The 23,699-nt window shown below is 41.4% G+C and overlaps 1 protein-coding gene across 1 annotated transcript in view; it reads right to left on the bottom strand.

The window, feature by feature from the left end:
* Positions 1-22,739, bottom strand: part of ACMSD (aminocarboxymuconate semialdehyde decarboxylase) — a 55,112-nt gene extending 32,373 nt beyond the window's left edge. Inside the window, exons 1-5 of the mRNA XM_058664196.1 lie at positions 22,683-22,739; positions 16,642-16,686; positions 9,471-9,567; positions 7,481-7,530; positions 5,509-5,745 (exon numbers count right to left, since the gene is read on the bottom strand). Coding sequence (XP_058520179.1) covers positions 5,509-5,745; positions 7,481-7,530; positions 9,471-9,567; positions 16,642-16,686; positions 22,683-22,739 — 486 coding nt within the window. The remainder of the gene's footprint in view (positions 1-5,508; positions 5,746-7,480; positions 7,531-9,470; positions 9,568-16,641; positions 16,687-22,682) is intronic.
* Between the last annotated feature and the right edge of the window lie 960 nt (positions 22,740-23,699).

The following is a 23,699-nucleotide window of genomic DNA, read 5'->3' as shown; positions in this document are numbered from 1 at the left end:
AGTACTTGGGTTTCTGCCACCCACAGGGGAGACCTGGACCAAGGCTGCACAAAGTTTCTGGCTTCGGTCTGGCTGTGACAGGAGTTTGGGAAATGAACCAATCAATAGAAATCCCTGTCTCCCTCCCTTTCTTTGATCCTTCCTCGCCGGCCCCTTCTCTCTGTCATTTTGCCTTTGAAATAAATAAAACTGAAAAACAAAAACAAATTCCATTCTGTGTGCCTTTGATGATTCATTTTTATTCAATTCAAATTAGCCATTTTTTCTGATCTCCATATGTATTGTGACACCTTGTAGCTCAAACAAAAAGAAGTAATTTATACTCTCAAAAGCAGAACTCACATTAATTAAGAACTTAACATGTGCCAAAACTGCTGTAAGAAAATTTTTAAAAGGATTAATTTATTTTTATTGGAAAGGGAGATATACAGAGAGAAGGAAAGATCTTCTGTCTGCTGGTTCACTCCCACAATGGCCGGAACTGAGCTGATCTGAAGCTAGGAACTAGGAGCTTCTTCTGGGTCTCCCATGTGGGTGCAGGATCCCAAGGCTTTGGGCCGTCCTCTGCTGCTTTCCCAGGCCACAAGCAGGGAGCTGGATGGGAAGTGGAGCTGCTGGGACACGAACTGGCACCCATATAGGATCCTGAGCTTGCAAGGTGAAGATTTAGCTACTGAACACCAGGCCCTGATATAATAATTTTTAAAAACCATTTGTTTATTTTTTATTGGAAAGGCAGAGTTATGGAAAGAGAGGGAAAGATAGATAGAGAGAGAGATCTCATCTACTGGTTCATCTCCCAAAGGGCTGCAACAGCCATAGCTAAGCTGATCTGAAGCTGGGAGCCAAGAGCTTCCTCCTGATGTCCCACATGGGTGCAAGGACCCAAAGACTCAGGTCAGCTTCTGCTGCTTTCTCAGGCCATAAGCAGAGAGCTGGATCAGAAAAGGAGCAGCTAGGATATAAACTGGGGCCCACATGGGATACTGTAGTGACAGGCAGAAGATTAGCATGGTTTGCCACTGACCCAGCCCCTATAAGAATGCTTAATTAATTTTTTATGAGAGCAAAACTCTTATTACCCTCATTTTATAGATGAGGAAACTGATGTAGATAGAGGTTGTGTGATTCTCAGGTCTTGTGGCTGATGAACAGTAGAATCTGACAGTTTGACACTACCATGTCTGCCTCATGCTGGGTGTTTTTGAATCTGTGGACTGACCTGAGTGAATAGGCCTGGGTTCACTCACCAAAAAAGGGAAATCCAGGAGATAAGGGGCATGGTGACAGCTAAATGAATTGGAGTACCAGGCTCCACTTGAAATGACAAAACCAGCTTAGCTCTTTGTTTGAGCGTGTTACTGACGTAAGCTAGAGAACAGTGCAGCAGTAAGCCGTGCTAAGCAAACAATGTGCTGTCAACCCCAGGACATTGCAGGTCAGTCGCAGAAACATGGTCCCAATTCCCTTCAGGTACTAGCAGACCCTCAAAACAGCATAGATGGAATAATGCATGCATCAACCAAGTTACACAAATGAAAATATCTGTGTGGACCCCAACTGACTGCTGTAGCTTTCTAAGCCCTTTAGCAATTCATAAACCCAGTTCCAATGAATAATAGAATGGCTTGCAGCTGAAGTCTGTCTCACACTGTGTTGAAACAACTTGGATGCAGAAGTAAATAAATCCTTTTTCAAAGCTCATTAAAGTTTCTGGAAAACATTCTCTGCCTCAGCTAAGCCACTGCAGCCAGTAAACATCAGGAAGTTCATTATTTAAGAGGAACATTAAATCTTTCAGGTCATTAGGAAGCAACTTAGCAGGCAGGTCCCCAACTGGTAGACAGTCTCCATAGATACAAGCTTGAGAGTTAGAGCTCAATAAATATTAAATGAATAAATGATCGGTGATTACAGTGTCCAACTAATCCACACACATCTAATTCATTATTAAAGATTTCACATTTGTGATGAAAATAGTAAAAAATGACACTGTCATAATTATTGAAAAGAAGTTAGAAATTTAAAATTTTAATTAAGAATTATGAATCTTGAATCCCGGTACTGAGAACAATAGTTTTAGTTCCAGAAAGGAAGTAGAGGAAGATGGTACAGATGGGCCATGCAGTGGTTAAGTGGCTGCTTGGGATGCTGGCATTCCATATGAGTGCATGACTTGACTCCTGGTTACTCCATTTCTGGTTCACTTTCTGCTAATGTGCACCCTGGGAGGCAGCAGGGGATGACATCTATTTGGGAGACCTGAATTAATTTGTGGACTCCTGGCTTTGGCCTAGCACTGTTTGTTGTGGGTTTTTGGGAAGTGAGCTAAAGAATAGACGATCTCTCTCTCTCTCTATTCCTTTCAAATAAAATTGTAAACAATTAAATTGTTATTTAAAGAAAAACCACATGGGCCTGGCACGGTAGCCTAGCGGCTAAAGTCCTTGCCTTGAACGCCACAGGATCCCATACAGGTGCCAGTTCTAATCCTGGCAGGCTCTGCTTCCCATCCAGCTCTCTGCTTGTGGCCTGGGAAAGCAGTCGAGGATGGCCCGAAGCCTTGGGACCCTGGACCCATGTGGGAGACCCAGAAGAAGCTCCTTGCTCCTGGCTTCGGACTGGCTCAGCTTCGGCCATTGCAGTCACTTGGGGACTGAATCAACTGATGGAAGATCTTCCTCTGTCTCTCCTCTCTGTATATCTGACTTTCCATTTATAAATAAATAAATAAATAACTTGAAGGAAAAAAAGAAAAAGAGAGAAGTGGAAGAAGAATGGTAGAGAGAGATACAAGACAATGAATCTTTGAATTGAATACTTCAGAAGTGGATGCTACTGGACTTCTGAAATTGTATTTTACTATGAAATGTTTTAAATATGGAAATATGAGTAATAGTACCAAGAAAATCCATATATTCACCATGTGATTTTATCAGATGTTAACATTTTCATGGCATTATTTTTATCATATATATTTTAAAGATTGATTTATTTTTGTTGGGAAGACAAATTTATGGAGAGAAGGAGAGACAGAAAGATCTTTACTGCCTGTAATGGCTGGAGTTGAACTGATCTGAAGCCAGGACCCAGGAGCTTCCTCCAGGTTTTGCATGTAGGTACAGGGTCCCTAGTATTGGGACAGCCTCTGCTGCTTTTCCAGGACATAAGCAGGGAGCTGGATGGGAAGTGGAGCAGCCAGAACACAAACCAGGGCCCATATGGGCACCTGGCTCTTTCAAGGTGAGGATTTTGCCATTGAACCATTGTGCTGGGCCCCTATCATATATTGTTCAAATAAATTAAAACATATCAGCAGACCAAAATATTTTGTAGTTACTTAAAATCATACATTAAGAGAATTTTAATTCAGGTTAGAAGTTCTCAATTAGGGAACAAAAGCACATGTGTAGCAGAATTCCAATTTCATTAAAACATAGATATATACAAATGAAGAACAATGTAGGTAAAAATATCAGTGGCTACTTTTTTTTTTGTGGTTTCTTTATAATTTCTTTTTTTTTTTTTTACTTTTTTTTTATTAATTATTACGCATTATGTGACAGTTTCATAGGCTCTGGGAATCCCCCCACCCCTCCCCACGCCCCTACCCCCTGGTGGATTCCTCCACCTTGGTGCAGTATTACAGTTCAAATTCAATCAAGATTCTTTCCTTGCAAACATATACCAAACATAGAGTCCAGCTACTTATTGTCCAGATGGGTTGAACAGTTTCTTGGGGAGACCATTTCTGGTCCAAAGTTAGAGCTGGTAGAATATCATCCCAGTCAATTAAGAGTCCCAATATAACATTAACAGCAATTTGTAACATTATGGAATTGACATGGTTTTGCGTAACCAGTATGTTAAAAAAAACACAAAAAACAAGTTCTTAACCACAACCTATGATTTGCTCATTGACATTTCAATTTTAGTTTGTATACAGGACCGGGTGCTATATACCTTAAAATGGCTATAAGGTACCATTCAGCTGTCTCGTGTCTATTTCATTTTAGTATTTAGCCATTTGTTGTGTTGAAGTATAATTTTACTGATCTTGGCAGATTTTAGGATAATCTAGACTGGCTTGTAACTCTAACAAGACATTTGTCAACAATTAAGGTGCAGAACATTTTTTTTGGGGGGGGTGTGCAGGAAAGTCCCCAACACCACGGTGAAGAGTGACTAATCTTTGTGTCCCACCCAGCGAGGTATGAGCAAATCCATGCCAGCTCTTTCCTGTCAGATTCCAAGCTCTACTTTTTGTTGATTGCCTATTTATTTTAGGTTTTTTTAGTTTGTATGATTGTTTGTTTGCTATGAGGGGTTTTCGGAGCGATCCTGATGGTCATTGCAAGGGAGGGTGGGGGTCCAGAAGTGGAGCCAGGCTCGGACCAGAGAAAGCTCTCCTCCCTGGTCCCGAAGGACGTTTATTGTTCTTCTGTTTCTGCGGACCGCTCAGGGCTTCTGGTTGTCTTTCCGATGACGTTGGTTTCTGCGCAGTAGTGTTTGGACTTCTTCCATCCCCAGCGGAAGCTCCGGTTGGGGGTGGGTGACCTCAGAGTACTCGGCCTCCGAGGGCATCCAATTCCCTATGGCCTCCTTGGCAGTTGGGATATAGTCCTTGTTGCTCGTATTAATAGTTTGTGGTGAAGGCCTGGGAGTCTTCATGGTTGGGATCCAGGCTTTCTCCTTGTGGCTACTTATTTTCAGATTGTTGCATTATGGGTGATGTTTGCTTTGCTCTTTATTCTTTTCTGTATCCAGTTTCTTCAAAATTACTTCATAAGTTTTTTGAAAAGTGTTAAGTATTAGTTGCTAAAGCAAAGATACATACTTTTTTTTTATTTTCAGGAGCAGAGGTACATGCCATTAGCATGGTTCTGATATATAGTGACTGTGATGAGGCTGCTATATGAACTTATAAACTGAAGGTTAAAAAGACAGGAAAGGGACCTGGTGTGTTGGCTCAGTGGCTAAATCCTCACCTCGCAATTGCTGGGATACCATATGGATGCTGGTTCTTGTCCTGGCTGCTGCATTTCCCATTTAGCTCCCTGCTTGTGGCCTAGAAAAGCAGTAGAGGAGGGCTCAAAGCCTTGGGACCTTGCACCTGCACAGGAGACCCAGACGAAGCTTTTGGCTCCTGGCTTTAGATTAGCTCAGCTCTGGCTGTTACGGGAGTGAACCAGCAGATGGAAGATCTTTCTGTCTGTAAATCTGCCTTTCCAATAAAAAACAAATAATAATAATAAAAAGGTGATCAAAGAGAGATTTCATCACAGAGTTAACTCGGGGCATGCCTGGGAAGTGTCTGACTCGATGCTTTTGTAGGATTCTCCACTTCTTGTGTGGGGAGCAGTTTTAGCAAATCTGGTGTCCTTGGTTTTCAGTGTTCCTCCCAGAGGGGTGGCACCTTCCTCTGCTCTGTCAGCCCCCTGCCGCCCATGGTGCTCCCACTCAGGTATTCTGCAGCTGTGCCTGGGCTGAGCAAGTTCTTCTACTCACCGTGTAGATGGGAAAGAGCTCACGCTCATTCAGGTCCCACTCGTTGATGTGGGAGCCAATCTGGATCCCTGGGAAGCCTAGCTCCTTTACACAGCGCTCCATCTCCTTGACAGCCAGTTCAGGGGCCTGCATGGGCAGTGTCCCCAGACCCACAAACCTCCTGGGGTATCTTGCGACAGTGGCAGCCAGGTCATCATTTAAAAACTGGCACAAATCTAAAGTGTCCTGAGGTTTGGCCTGGTGGAGACAAGAAGGAGAAAGCCGTATCATTCAAAACCTGTGTCTTCAGATGCTTCTTAAGGACAGTGTCTCTACACAACTAATTTACACAACTATTTATCTTTCTCAATGATTTTACTGCTCAGAAAACTGAGGCTTGGGTTGAAAACTTTTCAGTCTCAGAAAGACCCAGAAGTCAACCTTCAGAGTGAAATTACACGTTGCAAAGAAAACATGTACTGTATTGCTGAGTAATGAGAAAAATCAAGGGTAGAATCAGAAGGGACAGATAGTTTCTGGGCCTGGCAACCTCACACTACCCATGGACTGAATTTTGGTCTCCACCAACTATGGACAAATCTTCCATGTCCTCCCTATTGCTAGGAGGTTGGGCCTGGTCAAGTGCTCCAGGCCACAGTCAAGGCCCCTCCTTATTCCAACTCCTTAAGGGATGCCAGGCTATCTTATAGACCTTTTCTGTCCGTCACTATTCTCCTCCCAGTTCTTCCTGTTGCGTGTGGTATTCAGGGCTATCCTTAGAAAAATATTGAGGCAGACAACGTTTGCTTTTGTTTCCCCTAATCCTCCTTTCTTCACCATTTTCATCATTGTCCCCACTCTACTGCCAGAAATTTGGTAATTTTATCAATCCCTGTTGCCCTTTCACAGTAGAACTAAGTCTGATAAATTCAGGCATTTTGAGGTCTGAGAACATCTTAATTTTTGGCTATTGGAGAGACACAGACAGAGAAAGGGTTAGCTCCCATCCATTGATACACTTCTCAAATGCCTATACCAGCTGGGGTTGAGTAGAAGCTGAAGCTGGGAGCTGGGAGCTGGGAGCTGGAAACAGTATCCAGGGATCCCATGCGGGTGTCAGGAACCCAACTGATAGAAAAAATCACTACTACCTCTCAGGGTCTGTGCTGACATGAAGTTGGAATCAGGATCCAGACTTGGAATCCAACCCAGGAATTCCAATGTTGAACATGGGTATCTTTTTTTTTTTTGGAACATGAGTGTCTTAATCATTAGGCTAAATGCCTACTTCTGGGGCATGTTATTTTAAGTGATGATTCTATCATCAGAGCAGATAAGGACTGAATCATTAATACTGGGCTTAAAACCTCAGGTGGGTAAAATACATGTGGGCAGGTGTATTTTGATTCTCCTTAAATCACTACTTGTTTGACTACCTGCTGGGTTAAGTAGGTATTTAGTATATATCCTCAGCTCTGGATAAAGATAGTCTTCCACAGGTTTAACATTGTGTCTGACATTTTTTTTTTTTTTTTGCTTGTGATTCATTCACTTAGGAAAAAGCATCCAATTCCAGTACTCTCTTTTTGAGCTATATGTTTTCCAGGGAAATGTAACATATTAGGCTATGATTATTGCTCCCTTGTCAATGTCAGTTTCAAAAAGCAAGGCATGGCAGGAATGAGTCACCAGCTATGCAGGTACTGGTAGAGATTGTGGCTGGACTAGAGCCATATTTGCCAATGGAACTATAATAGGAGTCAGGCAGCAATATGTGACTACTGGCTATATACTGGAGTATGAACATGGCTGAGAAGACAGACTTGGAAAGGGACATGTAGTGGGAGAGAGAACTTGTTGGTCTCTAAAAGGGAGGATGATTTGTAGGGGTTTGGTAGGATTAACCTCCAACCTTGAGGTGTCTGTCTGCTTCAAGGGGAGTTGGACATGGGCCTTCCACGACAAAGGAGGTAGTTTGGGGTTTTACACTCACCCAGTAGCTAAACATGATGGGAACTGTGGAAAGAGCTTGCACCGTTACTCCTAGACACAGACACAAAGAAAAGCAAAGCTGGTGAGAATGGCTGGGAGACATTTTCTGTCCTTTCCAGAATAATAGGCCTCAAACCTCTGCCCCAGCCTCCTCCTGCCCTCCCTCCCTTGCCACTGTGCCCAATCCTTTCATTCAGGCCCTCTCCCGGGTTCCTTTCCCGTTGATCCCACAGTTTAAGGAGGAGGATGAAGAGTGGGCAAAAATGAGATCCTTCAAGAACAACTAACTGATCCCATTTGCCAAGGGTTATTTTTACACCTCTTCTTGTGACAATTTGTTGAAATAAGATATTTCTTTACCCAGATTTTTCAGGTCATTCATAGTAGAGTGGCATTTCCTGCTTCTTTGATTCAGTGCTCTAAGTGAGCCTGGATGGAGTCCTATGATTTTTTTTTTAAGATTTATTTATTTTATTACAAAGTCAGATATACAGAGAGGAGGAGAGACAGGGAGGAAGATCTTCCGTCCGATGTTTCACTCCCCAAGTGACTGCAACGGACTGTGCTGCTCCGATCTGAAGCCGGGAACCAGGAACCTCCTACGTGTCTCCCACGCAGGTGCAGGGTCCCAAGGCATTGGGCTGTCCTCGACTGCCTTCCCAGGCCACAAGCAGGGAGCTGGATGGGAAGTGGAGCTGCTGGGACTAGAACCGGCGCCCAAATGGGATCCTGTGGCGTTCAAGGCGAGGACTTTAGCCGCTAGGCCATGCCACCAGGCCCGAGTCCTATGATTTTGAAGAGCTAAAATAGGATCTTGAATTTGGTTCCAGAATCCAGAATCCAGAATCTAGAATCTAGGATGGCATGGTCTCTGGTCTTCAGGAAAGCCTAGCTGCTAGTGTTGTTGATTAAAAGAATCAATACCTACTGGGTGCTTCAAAAGGTACCTAGCCCCAATCAAGGGCTCTGTAAGAGTTAGTCATGACTGTGACTATTATCTCAAGATGCTCATGGATAAACACACAAAAACCAAAGGACACACACACACACACGTCACGTATGTGCAAGTGGTAAGGACTGGTTTTGGACACTATTTCTCATCCAAATCTCATTCCCAGCAATTTTCTTCTTGAGGGTGGGCTCTTGCTCTAGTGTCACATTAACAGCAAAACCTGGTTCTCTGCTGTAGGTTTTGTAATCATTTTCATTTTCCAGCTCCCCTCCCAACTGCCATGTACCGTGTTATAACACAGCTATATTCTCTGTTCTGTGGAATGGTCTAAAAGGCTGCTATAGGCTTTTCTATAAAGTGCAATTGAATGCCACCTAAATATAGCTTTAATTGTTAAAAAACAGCAGAGAGAGCAAGTCACCCAGGAAGTAAGAAGTGAAGTGTAACAGGATCATCAAATCATATTTTAGTTAGACTTAGAGATTGTTGGAAATGGTGGGGACTTACTTGGTTTTTAAATAAAAGGAATGCAAAAGGTTCTTTGAAATTGTCAGACACCGAGCTTTGAAACAAAAATTTCCTAATTCTCTTCTTTTGAATTTCTTGACTGATTTTATTCAATATTCTGACAGTACACAGTTAACTGATTTTTATAAAATTGCTTCTACTTTCAATCTTCATGTGTTAATGGGGCTATTGTGTGTGGTTCACCCAGAAAACTAGAAAGGAATGCGTCCCTCAATCTGTCAAGGCAGGAAACTGGCATCCTTCATCTATTTTTATAATTTTTAGTCATTTAATCTAATCTGTAATAAATACTATATTTTGAACTTTAAAAACATTTTAAATTGCACTCTGAAAGCATTGTGGTGAAAGGTCCTCTTCTCCCTTAGGGGAGAACAGCCTAGCCTGGCTGAAAAAAAAGAGGCTCATTGTCACCTTCTAAATCACAATACTGGAAATTTGTCGGCCGACTTTAACAGCACACATTGCTTTTACATCAGATGCAAATATTTGTAGCATTTCTCATTGCAAGTACCTTTTTGATCCATCTCTCTAATACGGACTTCTGGATCCCAGCAGTTCTCTTGGACCACTCGGAAGACTTTCCCATCTTTCATCATTTTGGCTTCTCCCTAGGGCAGGAAATTCGAATAAGCCAAAGGCAACCAAATCCCATTTGGGATAATCTTTGCTTGTATGGTTTGGAATATGTTTCTACACTTTCAGGGATTTTTAAATTTTAATTCTTGAAGAAGTAGAAATCTGTTTATTTAGTGGAATTCAGCTTTTCTTCCTCATTTGTTTTTCTAATTTTTTGAGCTAGAATTCAAGGGATAGGTGTCCTCTGTGAATATCAGTAGCTGGACACAGAGACAGTGAAGTCATGGTCATGACCTTTTAAGTTTACATGACTTTGCCAAGCAAACCATTGGTTATTAGACCTAAAAGAATGGGCCATTATCTGGGAAGTGCTAGATCTGTTACATTTTCACATTGAAAAGGGTCATTGAGATAGACTATTTAGTTAAACCCTCTTGTTTTTATCAAGAAGCAACATTGGGATAGAAAGGGTGAGTTTTTTTTTCTCCCCCAGTGGAGGAGGGTCTGTTGATGTCAACATCTGCAGGAACTGGTGGACAATAAACAGAATTAGGAGAACAGAAGAGAAAAGAGAATTAGTTGCTATGCTGCTCACTTACAAGCAAACTATCTTAATAAAGCAAACTTTTATAATTATATATATATATATATCACACTAGTTAAACATCTGTTATCTTTTTGTGGTGAGATACTTGAAATCTATTGTCTTAACAAATATAAATTGTATAATATATTTTTAATAGCTATAATCATTGTATTGTACAACAGTTCTTCTGAACTTACTCCTCCTGTCTAGCTGAAATTTGATATCCCTTGACCATCTCCCCACTATTTTCCATTTCCTTCAGTCCCTGGCAACTACTATTTTATTCACTGCTTCTGTGAGTTTGACTTTTTTTTTAGGTCCATATATAAATGCTATCATGAAGTGTTTGCCTTTTCAGTTCCTGATTTATTTCAACCTAGAGTAATGTCCTATAGCTTCTTCTAGGTTATCAAAAATGACAAACTTTCATTTTTAAAAAAAGGTTGAGTAGTATTTCATTGTGTATATGCCATGTTTTAAAAATATGTTCATTGGTTGATGGTGACTTAGACTGCCACCAACGAGCTATGTGTTTTCTTATAATAGACCCCAGCTCATCCTGCTTTTTTTTAACCATAGTTTTGGGATTTGAACAACCATTGTGAAGAATCAGTTCCTAATCTCTCTTACTTTATATTCAGGAATCTAATATTCCTGTAAAGCTATAAATGTGCCTCAGATGTCAGCACTTGCTGCTGGGGAAAGAGGTGGTTACTAGGTCACTCTTTCTTTCTTTCTTTCTTTCTTTCTTTCTTTCTTTCTTTCTTTCTTTCTTTCTCTCTTTCTGTCTCAACATTGACTTCATTATCAATCAATTTTTAAAAAAGATTTACTTATTTTTGTTGGAAAGTCAGATATACAGAGAGGAGGAGAGACAGAGAGGAAGATCTTCCGTCCGATGATTCACTCCCCAAGTGACCACAATGACCGGTACTGTGGCCGATCCGAAGTCAGGAGCCAGGAACTTCTTCCAGGTCTTCCACGCAGGTGCAGGGTCCTAAGGCTTTGGGCCATCCTCGACTGCTTTCCCAGGCCACAAGCAGGGAGCTGGATGGGAAGTGAAGCTGTCGGGATTAGAACCGGCGCCCAAATGGAATCCTAGCATGTTCAAGGACAGGACTTTAGCTACTAGGCCACTGCACTGGTCCCTATCAATCAATCTTAAACTAAACGAAGTAATGGGAGCAAAATGTTCTAAGTTTTGTGACCCAGAACTCAATCTCACTTTTTTGGTAAGCTATCAAAATAAAACAGTTTTAAGGTTAAGTGGTTTCCCCAAACCTCTATCGCTATCTTTATAACCCATTTGAAATATATGGCTATCATTTTTAGTGCCAGAACAGCATAGTGTGGTGGAAAGTGGAATACTGTGAGAGTCAGCAGTCTTAAATTTTATGTGTGAACCTCTCACTCTTCTGGAATCTCAGGTCCTGACCCATAAAACAAGGGCTTAGGATAATATGGTAAGCGCAAGGCCCTTCTCGGAGAGTGTTGTAGTGGGCTTCCCAGATGCTCCTTTGGGACTAAAGGGCAGATTTTCCAGCTACTGGGACTGTTGTTGAAGATAACTCTGAGCTTCCACAGGATGTTGGCTTTGGCTGAAGACAGTTGCCTCCCTCATGGTCTGCTCTGTTTCCAGGGCAGAGTTCACATCAAATGACTAACTGTAGAGATGTGGAGACCCTATTCTCTTACTCCTCTGCTCCAAAATTGGGGTGATTTTGAAGGGTAGCTTCAAAACCCCTTCTTGGTCCAATGAAGCTTCCATTGAGTTTATATCACAACTCAAAATTCCCTTCTGTTCTACTCTCCATCCAGCTCTTCTCCCTCTTTCAGTGTCCACACCAAGAGCACTTTATGATTCTACCTCCTGCATGCTGATTTCCAACTTAGAGTCTGAATGCAACTTATAGAATATCTAATTCTTCAATTCTAGTGCTATCCCCAAATTAAATTCAGATTTGACAGTGTTGGCACTGCATATGGATGATTTAGAAATTTAGTTAATTTAGTTACTTCTGTAAACCATGCCAGCTGCCATGCTGGTTGGGCTTGAGGTGCAGAGTTAACAGAAATGGTCCAGATCTGACATCAGGAAGCAACTTTGGCAATCACTCTACGTCCCACACCTCTAGGTTCTGAAGGACAGTTCCATGGGATGACTCTGCTACACACCTCATACAAGGTTTGCTCAATCTGTAGTTTATCTCTCTCCCTGATCTGCTTGTCCTTCTGGTTTGACAATGTCTGTTCTTGTTGCCTGCTTCATCTTTCTCAACTGACTGCAGCAACATTGTCATTTCACTTAGTTCTGTCTGCTACACCAGCATCTGATCCATTTCTCAGTACCAGGGAATCCAGCTCAGAATATATCCTGTAACAGTTTACATCTGTCTACTGCTCACTTATCCCTGGCTCATATTCCCATCCTTTCTCCCTAAACAGCTGCTCAACCTTTGGCCTGTCACCCTTGATTCTGCTCTTACCTTGCTCTCCCACCCAGCGGCCACACACAGTCAGAATATTTAGCTTCTCAGCTCAAACCTTGCCACTGAGCCACTTAAAACTCTGATATGAATACCTACATCATAGAAGATAAAATTCAGATTCCTTAAAGTGGTCTACAAAACTCTATGATCTATCCCTGCCTCTTTCTGTAACTTTATCACATTCCTACACCTTTATATGCAGTCTCTTTCTTAACTGTGCAAAACATTTTTTTGAATATGTCACTTTTTTTCAGCGTAGAACCTCATTGATACAGCTAAAACTGTACTTAAGCATATGGAGTAAAACTGCCATTTCTACAGGTACATGTATCATACTTAAGTGTAATTATAGGAAAAGATCTGGAGAGAGATTCACTAAATTGTTAATAGGAATTTCTTTTGCAGATAAGAATTACTCATTAAGGTAACTGTAGATTGATCTCTAATGGCTTAAGGTTTTAAAGGAGAATTTATTCAACATTATTTATGTAACAAAAAAATTCATCCTGGAAATAAAAACATAATGTGAAGGCATTGGAGTGTATTAATAGCTTCTAACCAATTTTGGCTGTGTTCACAGATTATAAAATAGATTTTTCACAGTGATCCAGGATATCCAAAAGTATCTATACTAGTATAAATGGAGATAAAAGTTTCATGAAACAATATTTACTGTTACCAGTAGCAATGCATTCTGTTGCGTTTTGCAGTATGTTTGATTTTTAAAGCTGTCCTAACACACTACATGGATATTATGGCTTCAGTTTGGGTTGTATCCCATATTTGTAAACTCTGGATTAGATGGTCCCTGGCTCTACTGTGATACCATCTTTTACTTTCTTGAGGACTGCTTTCTGCTTTGGTCACCTCATCTACTCTAAATTCTCTTTTGACATCTTGTCTATTTTCCTCATCCAGCACAAAACTACTGTTATAAGTCTATACGACTTCATCCATTTGGGAGTCTGCCTGCTTATCCAGCAAGGAGAAACTCGTCTTGAGAGTAGGATATCTTAGTCTTGGGCTGCAGTAACAATATACCATAGACTGAGTGCTTCATCAGCATTCTATCTCAGAGCTCTGGAGACTGTGAAGTTCAAGTAGCAGCTGAGTCAGTGCCTGAAGAGGGCTCTCTTCCTGGCTTGTGGATGGCTGTCTTCATGATGTGTTCTTCCATGCAAGAGAGAGGACAAGTTCTCCGCTGTGCCTGCTTATCCATCACGGGAGCCCCACTCATGACCTCTCTTGGATTTTGTCTCTGAGTACCATTACTTTGGGGTCAACACTTCACAGATGGATTTAGAAAGCCTTGAGAAACACTCAGTGGCTGCTTCTAGATGAAGCTGATGATCTGCAGATTTGAATTGAGCACTGTGTACACATACCCTCCTGGGTTTATGCTTTTAAAATGCTCCCAGGTAGTCTGTCCATCGGGGGAAAAATTCCACTCATACCGCAGTTAGACTTCAGTTCCTGCCAGGTTTTCTTACAAACCAAGGACCAGCTTGCTACTTAAACTTTCATAAATGTTCAACCAAAGGGCAAATTGAATTTTTCAAATCTAAGCAAGTCTTTACCATGGCAAATAATTATCCCTGAATCTTATGGGAACATTGGAAAACCAACAGTTTAGCAGAATATAAATAGGGTAGATCAGAGAGGGTTTTTGCAAAGAACTTTCAGGCAACAGGAATCTCTGGATTGAATCAATCACAACAGTGGAGAATGTTTGTTCCCCAAAGGAATCTAGGAAAGCATTTCTTTAAAGTCCCAACACTGGTTTGTCTCCTTGCTGTTGGGTTAATTTGAAACAGTGTATGCATTTGTGTGTTGTTTTCTAGTGCCTCTAACTCCTGACCACGATAATTATTATGAATGCAGATCTGATTGCATTTTATGCTGTTTTGCTTTGTTTTGTTTGGAGAGAGAGGAAGAACATCGGTTTTATTCTATTATACTGCCGTTGTGTCCAATTTGCTACAATAAGTAAGTCGGTAAATGTAGCTAGACAGTATTTTCTTCTTGTGCCAAGATTGTATATTAGGAGTAAATGAAATGAAGAGCACTCAAATCCAGTATTGAGGGACCAACTGAAGCCTAGGGTGTGGAGTAAGCAAACATTAACAGGCTGCTTGTGTAGCAGTTGGGCCTAAACTAGCAACCTTGTAATCAACTCCACTCACAATGTTCTTTCCCTTGGGAAGACTAGCGGCCAGTGATTGAGAAACCCAGCTCTCAGGCTGGGAAGGGGACTGCAGAAGTGCATAGTGTTTAAATCAGCACTTAGTGGACACTCTTTGAAAGAAGGTGAGGATGAGGCATCCCAGAAATCTGATGTCTAGGATTGAAGACTCCTCACTTGCCTACAGCACCAAGTACAATGACTTACACTCATTTGGGGCCTCACCCCTAAATTCTACAAGGCCCTGTCTGATGAGGCTTCTGCTCAAATCATCAACCTCTTGCCATCCTTTTGCTCCTCAAAACTCTTGCCTATCTCTACCCTTTGTTCACAGAGCAGCTAGAGTGGTCTTTCAAAGCAATTTAAGAACTTCCAAAAATCCAAATTTCTCAGCATGTTTCCCAAATCCCTTAAGCAATTAAGTCCATTTCCCACTGTCACCTGTCACTATATCTCAGCCACATTGCTTGTGTTCCTAGAACACATCAACTCCTTCCTACTTCGCCTTTGCAACTATTGCTTAACCAGACACACTTCTTCAGGATTTCTTTTCCTGTCTTCCAAGGACTTGCTAGGTCACTGGACAGCCAGCCTGTCACTCTCTGTTAATACCTGTTTATACTTCCATCCCATGAATTGATCATGTTAACCTGTATCATCCTAGAATTTGAGCACCGTGAGGGCAGAAATTAACTGTCTTGTTTGTGCTGCAAGTGTCTAGATTGGTGGGCTTGGCACAAAACAAGTTTCAAAATAAGTGAGTGAGTTAATAATAGGTTGAGCCTTTGATTTTCAAACTTGAGTGTGAATCAACATTGCTGAGGTGGGGGTGGGGGACTTATTAATGCAAGTCATTGGACATACCATCAGAGTTCCTGATTTGGTGGGTCTTGGATGGGGGCCCAGGAATGTGCAAGTTCCCAGGTAACTCTGAGCCTGTTGGTCCAAGAGACCATAATTTGAAAAATCCTGGTAGCAACCATACCTGAATGCTTGAGTTCTGGGCTCAGATGTATTTGATAGTTTCCTGTCTTCTATTTTTGAAATACTGTTTTCTTTATTCCTTGGGGGAAACCTCCACTCTTGCAAGACTTGGGGTGGGCATTACTTCCTCTGGGAGACCCTTATCATCCTTCGATGCAAATCCAGGCCTCTTAACACCTATCTCAAAGGCGTCTTTGCCCTTACCATGCTGCACTGAGTTAACCCTGTCCATACCTATGTTTGTCCAGACCATGTGTCCCGCAGGACCCTCCTAGTCATCATGTCTGTATTCCAGCTAGAAACCCAAGGATGTTTTCTCTGAACTTGTAAAAGTCAGGTGAGATCCCTGAAAATGAAGTTTCATTGAACACTGCAGAGATCTAACCTCCAACCTCTCTTCTCAGGCCTCTTATCATTTGCAGAATGTTTAGTCCATGCCTTCCTCTTCTATTAAACTCAATCGTTAATAATAGCAGTTCCTTCCTTTCATCTCTAGTGTTAAATTTCTCCAACTTATGCTCAAAGCTAACTCTTTCAACTATTTGATCAGCCTCAGAATACGGCAGTAGTCTGTGGAGAGGGACAGGTGGCTTCCTTGAAGCAGAACAATAACTGATAAAATGGGTCACAGGGTCAAAAAAAATTTTTAATGGACTTACAAGTTCCTATTCCTCTTTCCAGATACCAATCTTTAAATCACCCCCAGTTTTCCCAGTACTGAGAAATCCCCATGCTACCTTCTTGCCTGCCACAAACTTAACATGAGAGTAGAAGGGCCAAGTTCTGTGGACGGCCTGCTGCAAGAAAGCCGAAGATTTGGGGTGTCCCTGGGTCAACTCCTCTTCATGCTCAGGGAGTGACTCACCTTGCTGTGGTGTTGGAGCTGCACCCAGCCTCCGTAGCCGAATCTCTGCAATGGGGAGAAGCACAGTCAGGCTCAAAGCACACAGAGGAGAGGGCTGCAGTCGGAGGCATCTGCAGGGCACAGGGTCCTGAGCTCCATCCGTGCAGGCATTGTCTTCTGTCTTTCCCCACACTCAGTGGTCATTTATTCAGCATTCACACAGAAATCAGCCTAAATTCTAAAATGTATTTACTCAGGAGGAAAATTCTGGATCCCAGCATTTTTGTCTTTCTCTTTTCTCCTATTGCAGTATGATACTTTTAAATGAAGGTAATGTGAACAAATGCTTGTTTGTGTATCATCTGAAGTCCTTTCCTAGGCTGCTGGGAGTGTATCAGCCAAGGGGACAGCTCCTTAGGAACTGCACTGCTATTCCAGCAGTAGGATCCCAGTCCTTGAGTAAATCAGCAAACATCTAGTGGATAGGGACCCAGATGTTTTAAAAACAGGAAATGATGTGAGTAGCAGATGCTGTCAGGATCCCTCTCATATTCTTCCCCTGAACACTCCTGTGTACAACATCCCACTTCCAAATGCCAGGACCTGCATTGCCTGGGGGGTACAGAGCTTGCTTATGCTTCTGGAAGCTGCTTTGACCAAGCCATTCTAGTGATCAAAGGTATAATGAAACCCAGCAGCCTTTCACTGATGACTGAGGAACTCTGTATATAAGGTACTCCACCCTTTGGGCAGGATAACTGGGAGGCAAGATAGCATTCTGCTCTGAGCAAATTTTTCATTGGCTGCCTTGTTTGCTCTGTCTCACTTCCCCCCTCTGATAACATTTCCTGGATGGCCTCCAAAGTAAACTACATACATTTCAATCCTTATCTTGGGATTTGCTTCCTGGAAAACACAAGCTAATAAAGGATGGGATGGGATGGAATAGAGTATAATGGAATGTCTCTCATGTAGTAAGCATTGTTTTCTGTTACACAGGGGTGGGGGCGGCTACTTTAAAAAGTTTGTGAAGCAACAGACATCTCAACTTGCAGTTAAGTCACTGGTTGGGATGTCCACATCTCACATCAAGTGATTGGGTTTGAGTTCCAACTTCATTCCTCAATCTAGTCTCCTGTTGGTACATACTCTGAAAGGCAGAGTATGCTTCAAATAGCTGGGTCCCTGCCACCCTTGTGAGAGAACTGATTTGGGTTCCCAGCTTCTGTCTTCAACCCTGGCCCAGACCCCAAGCTGTTGTGGGCATTTGAGGAGTGAGCCAGGGGACTGGAGGTCTTTCCCTGTGTGTCTCTCTTTCTTTGTCTCCCAATTAAAAAGAAATATAAATTTTGAAAAATTCATTGAAATGGGTCAGGTGGTGTCAAGAGAAACAGGTTGAAAAGGTGATCTGGAATCAGATTTGAGAAGGATTTCCACTGCATAGGATTTCTGTGCTGTAAAGCAAGGCTCTCAAAGTGTGCTAAAAGAAGCTGATGCGTGAAAGTAGGTGACAAAGTGCTTATCAACAGCTCCTCACCCATTTGTTGAATCCCAATTCCCTGTGGTGGGATAAGGTCAGGTAACAATGATTGGTTCTCATGTTCGCACACAGGAAAGTTGTCTAGGGGAAACTGGATCTTAGCAGATCCCTTTTCCTATCAACTTGCTCACCTCCAGGCTGAGTGAGAAGGTCTGAACCTGGATCCTGGTTCTTATCTCTGGGTCTGTGATTGGACCTCAACAGGCATCTTAAAGTTTGGATTAATTTTCCATCTGTCTTATTCTACTCAGGAATAAGGCCTGTTTTTGAGTTCTAGCTCCAAATACTCATTAGCTCTGGAAATCCACCTAATTCCTCCGTAGTGGTTATCTGTGGACCTTGATTAGCAGGTTAGGCAGGCAAAGGAAACATGCTCAGAACTCAGATTCTCCTTGCTACACCAAGTTCTCCTTAGCTTGGACCCCTCACCTGTCTTCTTCTTTCCCTTTATACTTTTTTTTTTCCTTTCCCCTTGGAAAAAACCACAAAAAGATGTTGGAGGAAGGGATGGAATATGACATAGATCAGCTAAAATTTAGAGCAAACTTGAAAATATGTACTCTTTGTCCAGAACTTTGCCATTGAAATTTTATGTTTAATGTAGGAGGGCACATTTTATTTATTTCTTTTCCCCCTTCCCAACTTTCTCTCTGTTCTCCCTCACTCTCTTTTCTTAATTCCATAAAGTCTTGTAGAAGGGAAAATGGAAGGTTTCATCTTCATTGTCATTATTGTAAATGATTTCATTGTGGCTCACCCTGAAGCTTCTTCCTCCCTCGGTTCCTGTACCACAGCAGAAAATACCAGTCCTGACTCATCAGAAACCATGTCAACAAATGCCCAGGAATTCTGTCACTGTATCCTCATAATTGGCAAGTGAAAATGAAAGATTTCTCAAATTCCATTCGCTTGAAACTGGTAGCTAATCATCAACCTAGGTGTTTTGATTCATTGCACAAGAAGGTCAAAGTTATGGAGGTGTGTCTATTAATATTTAAGGAGGAAAGGTTTGAAAGGAGACATTAGTTCTTCTAAAGGGACTTTCTCTTTTAAAGTAAAAATATTACTAACCTTTTTTGCCCCACTCTTCTATTGATAAGTTTGAAAAAAATAGTGGGAAAGACCTAGACTAATATTTTGAAATAATATCTTTTCTACACTAGGAAATAAGTTTAAAATACACAAAACTCTGCTACAGTTAATGTTACTTAAAATTTCTTTTGAATTACATATTTGTGAGGTAGAGAAACAGAGAGAACTAGCAAGTTCCCATCTGCTGATCCATTCCTCAAATGCTCATAACAACATTGTTTAAGATGTGCATTACCAGGAAGCTGAAGTCAGGAGCTGGGGGAAGGTATAGAATCCAGATATGCCAGTAGTGGATGTGGATGTCTGAACTAGCATCCTGATTGCTAGGCCAAATGTCCTCCCCAGTTAATGTCTCTCTATTATTCATTTCACTCTGATCATGTTGACTGGGAGTGAGAGAGCAGAACCCCACCCAGTTTGAAAGTATAGCTGTTTTCTGCTAGTTCTCTCATCCATGGCTAACTAGCATTCACATGTAACTAATGGAACTGCTTTACCTGTGGCTGGGAGGCCAGAGTCCAGTGATGCTTTGGTGAATTTTCCCTCAGTGAGTGTGAGCCTAGCAGTGGAGCAAGCACTAGGGAGCAGAGGCAAGCAGGATATCTTCTTCTAGGCTAATTTCTCAAGGTGCATGGGAAGTACATGCCCTGGAGAGATCACTGTGGTCCCAAGTTCTCTTGCATTCTAGACCCCTTTTGGAATTTCAAGTGCTTCCTTCATCAGCCAGGGTTGCTAATATGAATCTTATCCACCAGCATATGTCACAAGGTTTTATGGGGGTTCAGATTACTTAATACCTGTCTCTCCGTCTACTTATTTCCTTGGAGAATGTGGAGTATTAGACTATTACTGTCAATCTGAAGTGCATCATCTGTCTGCTTGTAGCATGTGGATGCAAGGAGGCTTGGCTTATTGAGACAGCCACATCCCTCTCTGAAGGCAGAAGCTGGCTGTGGGAAGAGGAGGGAATGTGAAAGATCAGCTTAACACGTGCCTGGGAAGTCCCAAGGGGCAAGTTTGGAGGTGGAAGATAGAGAATGAGGGAGAAAGTAAAATTGTGGCACAGGATACTAACTGCAGGTTTTCACCTCTCAGTAAAGAGGAGGCACCATTTTAGTCCCCTCTGATGAAAGCTGAGGTGCATTTGAAGGAGATTTGGTACTTATAGCTTATTCAAGGCCTCGCCCAGAAGGGGTTAATGTCTTATCAGGACTTAGGTTTAGTGGGAAGACAATCCTTCCCAAGGGACCTGAACAGTGTGCTCTCCAGGAAAAGGATTTGCTCTGAATGTTGTCTGAAATCAGTTTCTCAGTTTCTGGAAACTGGTTTTAGGCCCAAATTTCACTATGAAGTCAACAAGAATTGATAGAACAGCTAGGCTCTTTGCACAGTAATACCCTAACTTCCTATGGAAGAAACTGAAAATTCCTTCCTGTAGTCATGGAAACATCTGAACTATGTTTTGCTTTCTGTCTTGGTCCATTTGGGCTATTGTAACACAATCTATCAGTTGTTGACTTATATAACCTCATTGCTCCCAGGTTTAGCCTGGGAAGCAGAAGGCTAACATACCGCATCCAGCCTCCTTACTTCTCAAATGGTGGAAGGGGTGGAAGAACTTCCTTGGGACTATATTATAAGGGCACTGATCCCATTCATGAGGTTTTTGCTCTCATGACCTAATCTCCTGCAGAGGTCTCGTCTCTTCTTTCTATCACCCAAGCATAGTTCAACATATGACCACATATCAAACCACAATACTCTTTAACTCCAAAATCTTTTGACTAGGTGAGTTGAATGATATGGAGCTTTAAGCCCCTGCTGTTGCGACAGAATGTTGGAGGCTGAGTCATTCTGAGCACATTTCTCAGTGGAGAGTTCAGGTAGATGGTGGTCTGTCTGTGAAGACCACCTGCTGACTCAAACCATTTCATATGCATATTCTTTGTCACTCAAATAAATGAAAAATAAAAACCACAAAACATCATGTTGAATTAATGCTGCTTGCTGAGACAGAGCAAAAGCTATTACAAAATACCAGTTGCTAAGCTTTAGATTTTTCTAAAACTTTTATATTTAGGAGTATGCTATTCCTTCTATAGCCTGAGTTATAAAATGCATGTATTTTTTTCATTGCATCACTCCTCAGGTAAACACTCATCAATGGAAGGCAGAAAATGGTGAGTGATGTTGGACGTGGGCAACGGCAGGCAGGCAGTTCCCAAACAAGACAGACATGCTCTTGCTCCTGCCAAGTAATTTGTGCACTTTCTTCATAAAATTAACACTGAGAAGTGATGGTTAGACATCAATAAAATCTGATGAGGACAACAGCGTTTAAAACATCCTGTGTAAGCATTTAGGCTCTCCTTGTGAGATTGTTGGCATGGGGGGATAGTTTGGCTTTCACCCATAGCTCTAGCCTTTCAAAGATGGCTCAGCATTGCTTGTAGTTTTCATCATGCACTTCCTACCACTCATCCTACTTAGGATTTCAGTGGGCAAAGAAACATTTGAGATTGATGCTCTACGAGACAGCTATGAGAATTACACAGTTGGATCTACTTGCACAGTGAATCACATTTTAATTAGAGTTGGGGCTGACTCTCTTTTTCCCACTTGGGATAAAAGAGATGAAACATTGCCATTGGTATGAAAGTGCTAGCAGAATGCCAAAGACTGGGTAAAACCTAACACGAAGCCAATTTAAAATTTCTTTCATGTCTCCTGCCTTCCTCTTCGAGTGTTCCTTCAAAAATTCTTAATGACTAAAGGACATTTCCATCTTTACAGAAGCACAAAGAATACTCTTTAGAGACATGCATTGTGTAAAACCTTTGTATGTCACTTATTCTGGGGATTTTGATGTGCCTACTCCTTAGTTCTTCATAACAAGGATTTACAGCTTACAGATCAAAAAGGAAAGGCTTCAGACAGCTTCCCAAAATAGACTAAAAAAATTCCACAAACCTTGATTCTTCTAAACTGTATTTGAAAGATTTTGAAAAGGAAATGTATTTTAGAAATCCTTAAATCCTATTACATTCCATTTTTAATAGTCTTTTACTTAAAACAAAACTTTAAATTCTGTAGTTGGCATGTATCTTCCCAGCAGTTGAAAATGTGATTTAAAGGAAGTAAATCTGCCTCATTTAAATTGTTCAGAAATTTTAAAGAATGCTTCTCTTGTGGGGGAAAGAGAGGGATTTTTGAGAAAGCACTGTTTCTTTGTTCAATACTATTTCAAAATAAATGTGAAACAATTATTTTTAGAAATTAGTAAATCAGAATTACCAAGTTATTTAAAACCACCACAGGAGCAGAGAAAGATAATATCAGATTCTCTCAGAGAAGAGAAAAGTTATAAACAGAGGCACTGAGAAACTCAGGCGATGTTCCAGAAATAATTCCGCAAATTAATCACCATTACCTTTTTTAGATCTGGCCATTCTTTTGGTAGAATATGACTATGGATGTCAATTTTCATCTTCACAGGATCAGAGGAGAAGCGGGTAGGGGAAGGAGATTTGATTTCAGAGGATTCCCATGAGAACCATGGAGTTCAAGGATATACTCAGTCCTGTTAGGACTACCTTTAAGCACCAGTTAGTAGGCCTGCCCGGCCAGCCTAGGTCCATTGGAACTGCCTTATTAAAGTTCCAAGCCTTGTTTATTTGACAACCTGACTTTTGGTCAACACTCTTTGGTAATCAGGACTCTGGGCACATTTTTTTTTTTTGGTTTTGTTTTTAAAGAAGCAACAAAAAGGAATGTATTCCTCTGCTGATGTCAAAAGTACAGCAGGATGTTGGGTTATACCAGGTCAAAAATCCAGCCTTCGTTTTTACACATTTCAGCTTTTTTTTCTCTCAAGTTACACATAGTTAAAAGTCAAATGGTACATGATTAAAAATTAGATAATACAGAGGGAGTTTTAAGAAAAGCAGAAAACTGATCCTTAGTCTTGGTTTCACCACCCAGAAGCAAGCACACTTAATGCTTTTACTTTTTCTTCAGTTAGTTACTTCCATGTCTTTAAGAAATATTTAACAATTCGCTTGTTCATGAGAATTTAGCATATTGAAAAATTGTGGCAGAAATTTCATTTTTATTTTTAAATCACAGGAAGAGCCCTATTAATGTATATTTTTCCTCTGTTATCATTCTCTTCCACTCATTCATTCATGTATACATTTAATCAACAGGGAATGACAGCTGCCATGCCCTGAGGATATGCAGTTGAGTGACAGACTAAAAGACACACACTCTGTGATGTGTAAGTGTGCATGGGCTGAGAGTCAGAAAAAGAGGACAGTAGCTGTCTCCTTTGAAGGTTGTCAGAGCAGCTGACGAGGACTTCTCCTGAAGCACAAGGTGCAGCTTATTCACGCTTCTGAAGAAAGCCTGGACCAAGCAGCCTATTATGGTTTTGTGTCTACTCTCTCCA

Source organism: Ochotona princeps, chromosome 5 (assembly GCF_030435755.1).
Source record: "Ochotona princeps isolate mOchPri1 chromosome 5, mOchPri1.hap1, whole genome shotgun sequence".
NCBI classification, from domain to species: domain Eukaryota; kingdom Metazoa; phylum Chordata; class Mammalia; order Lagomorpha; family Ochotonidae; genus Ochotona; species Ochotona princeps.
Note: the sequence above shows the minus strand (reverse complement) of the source record. Positions and strands in the feature narration are given on the sequence as shown.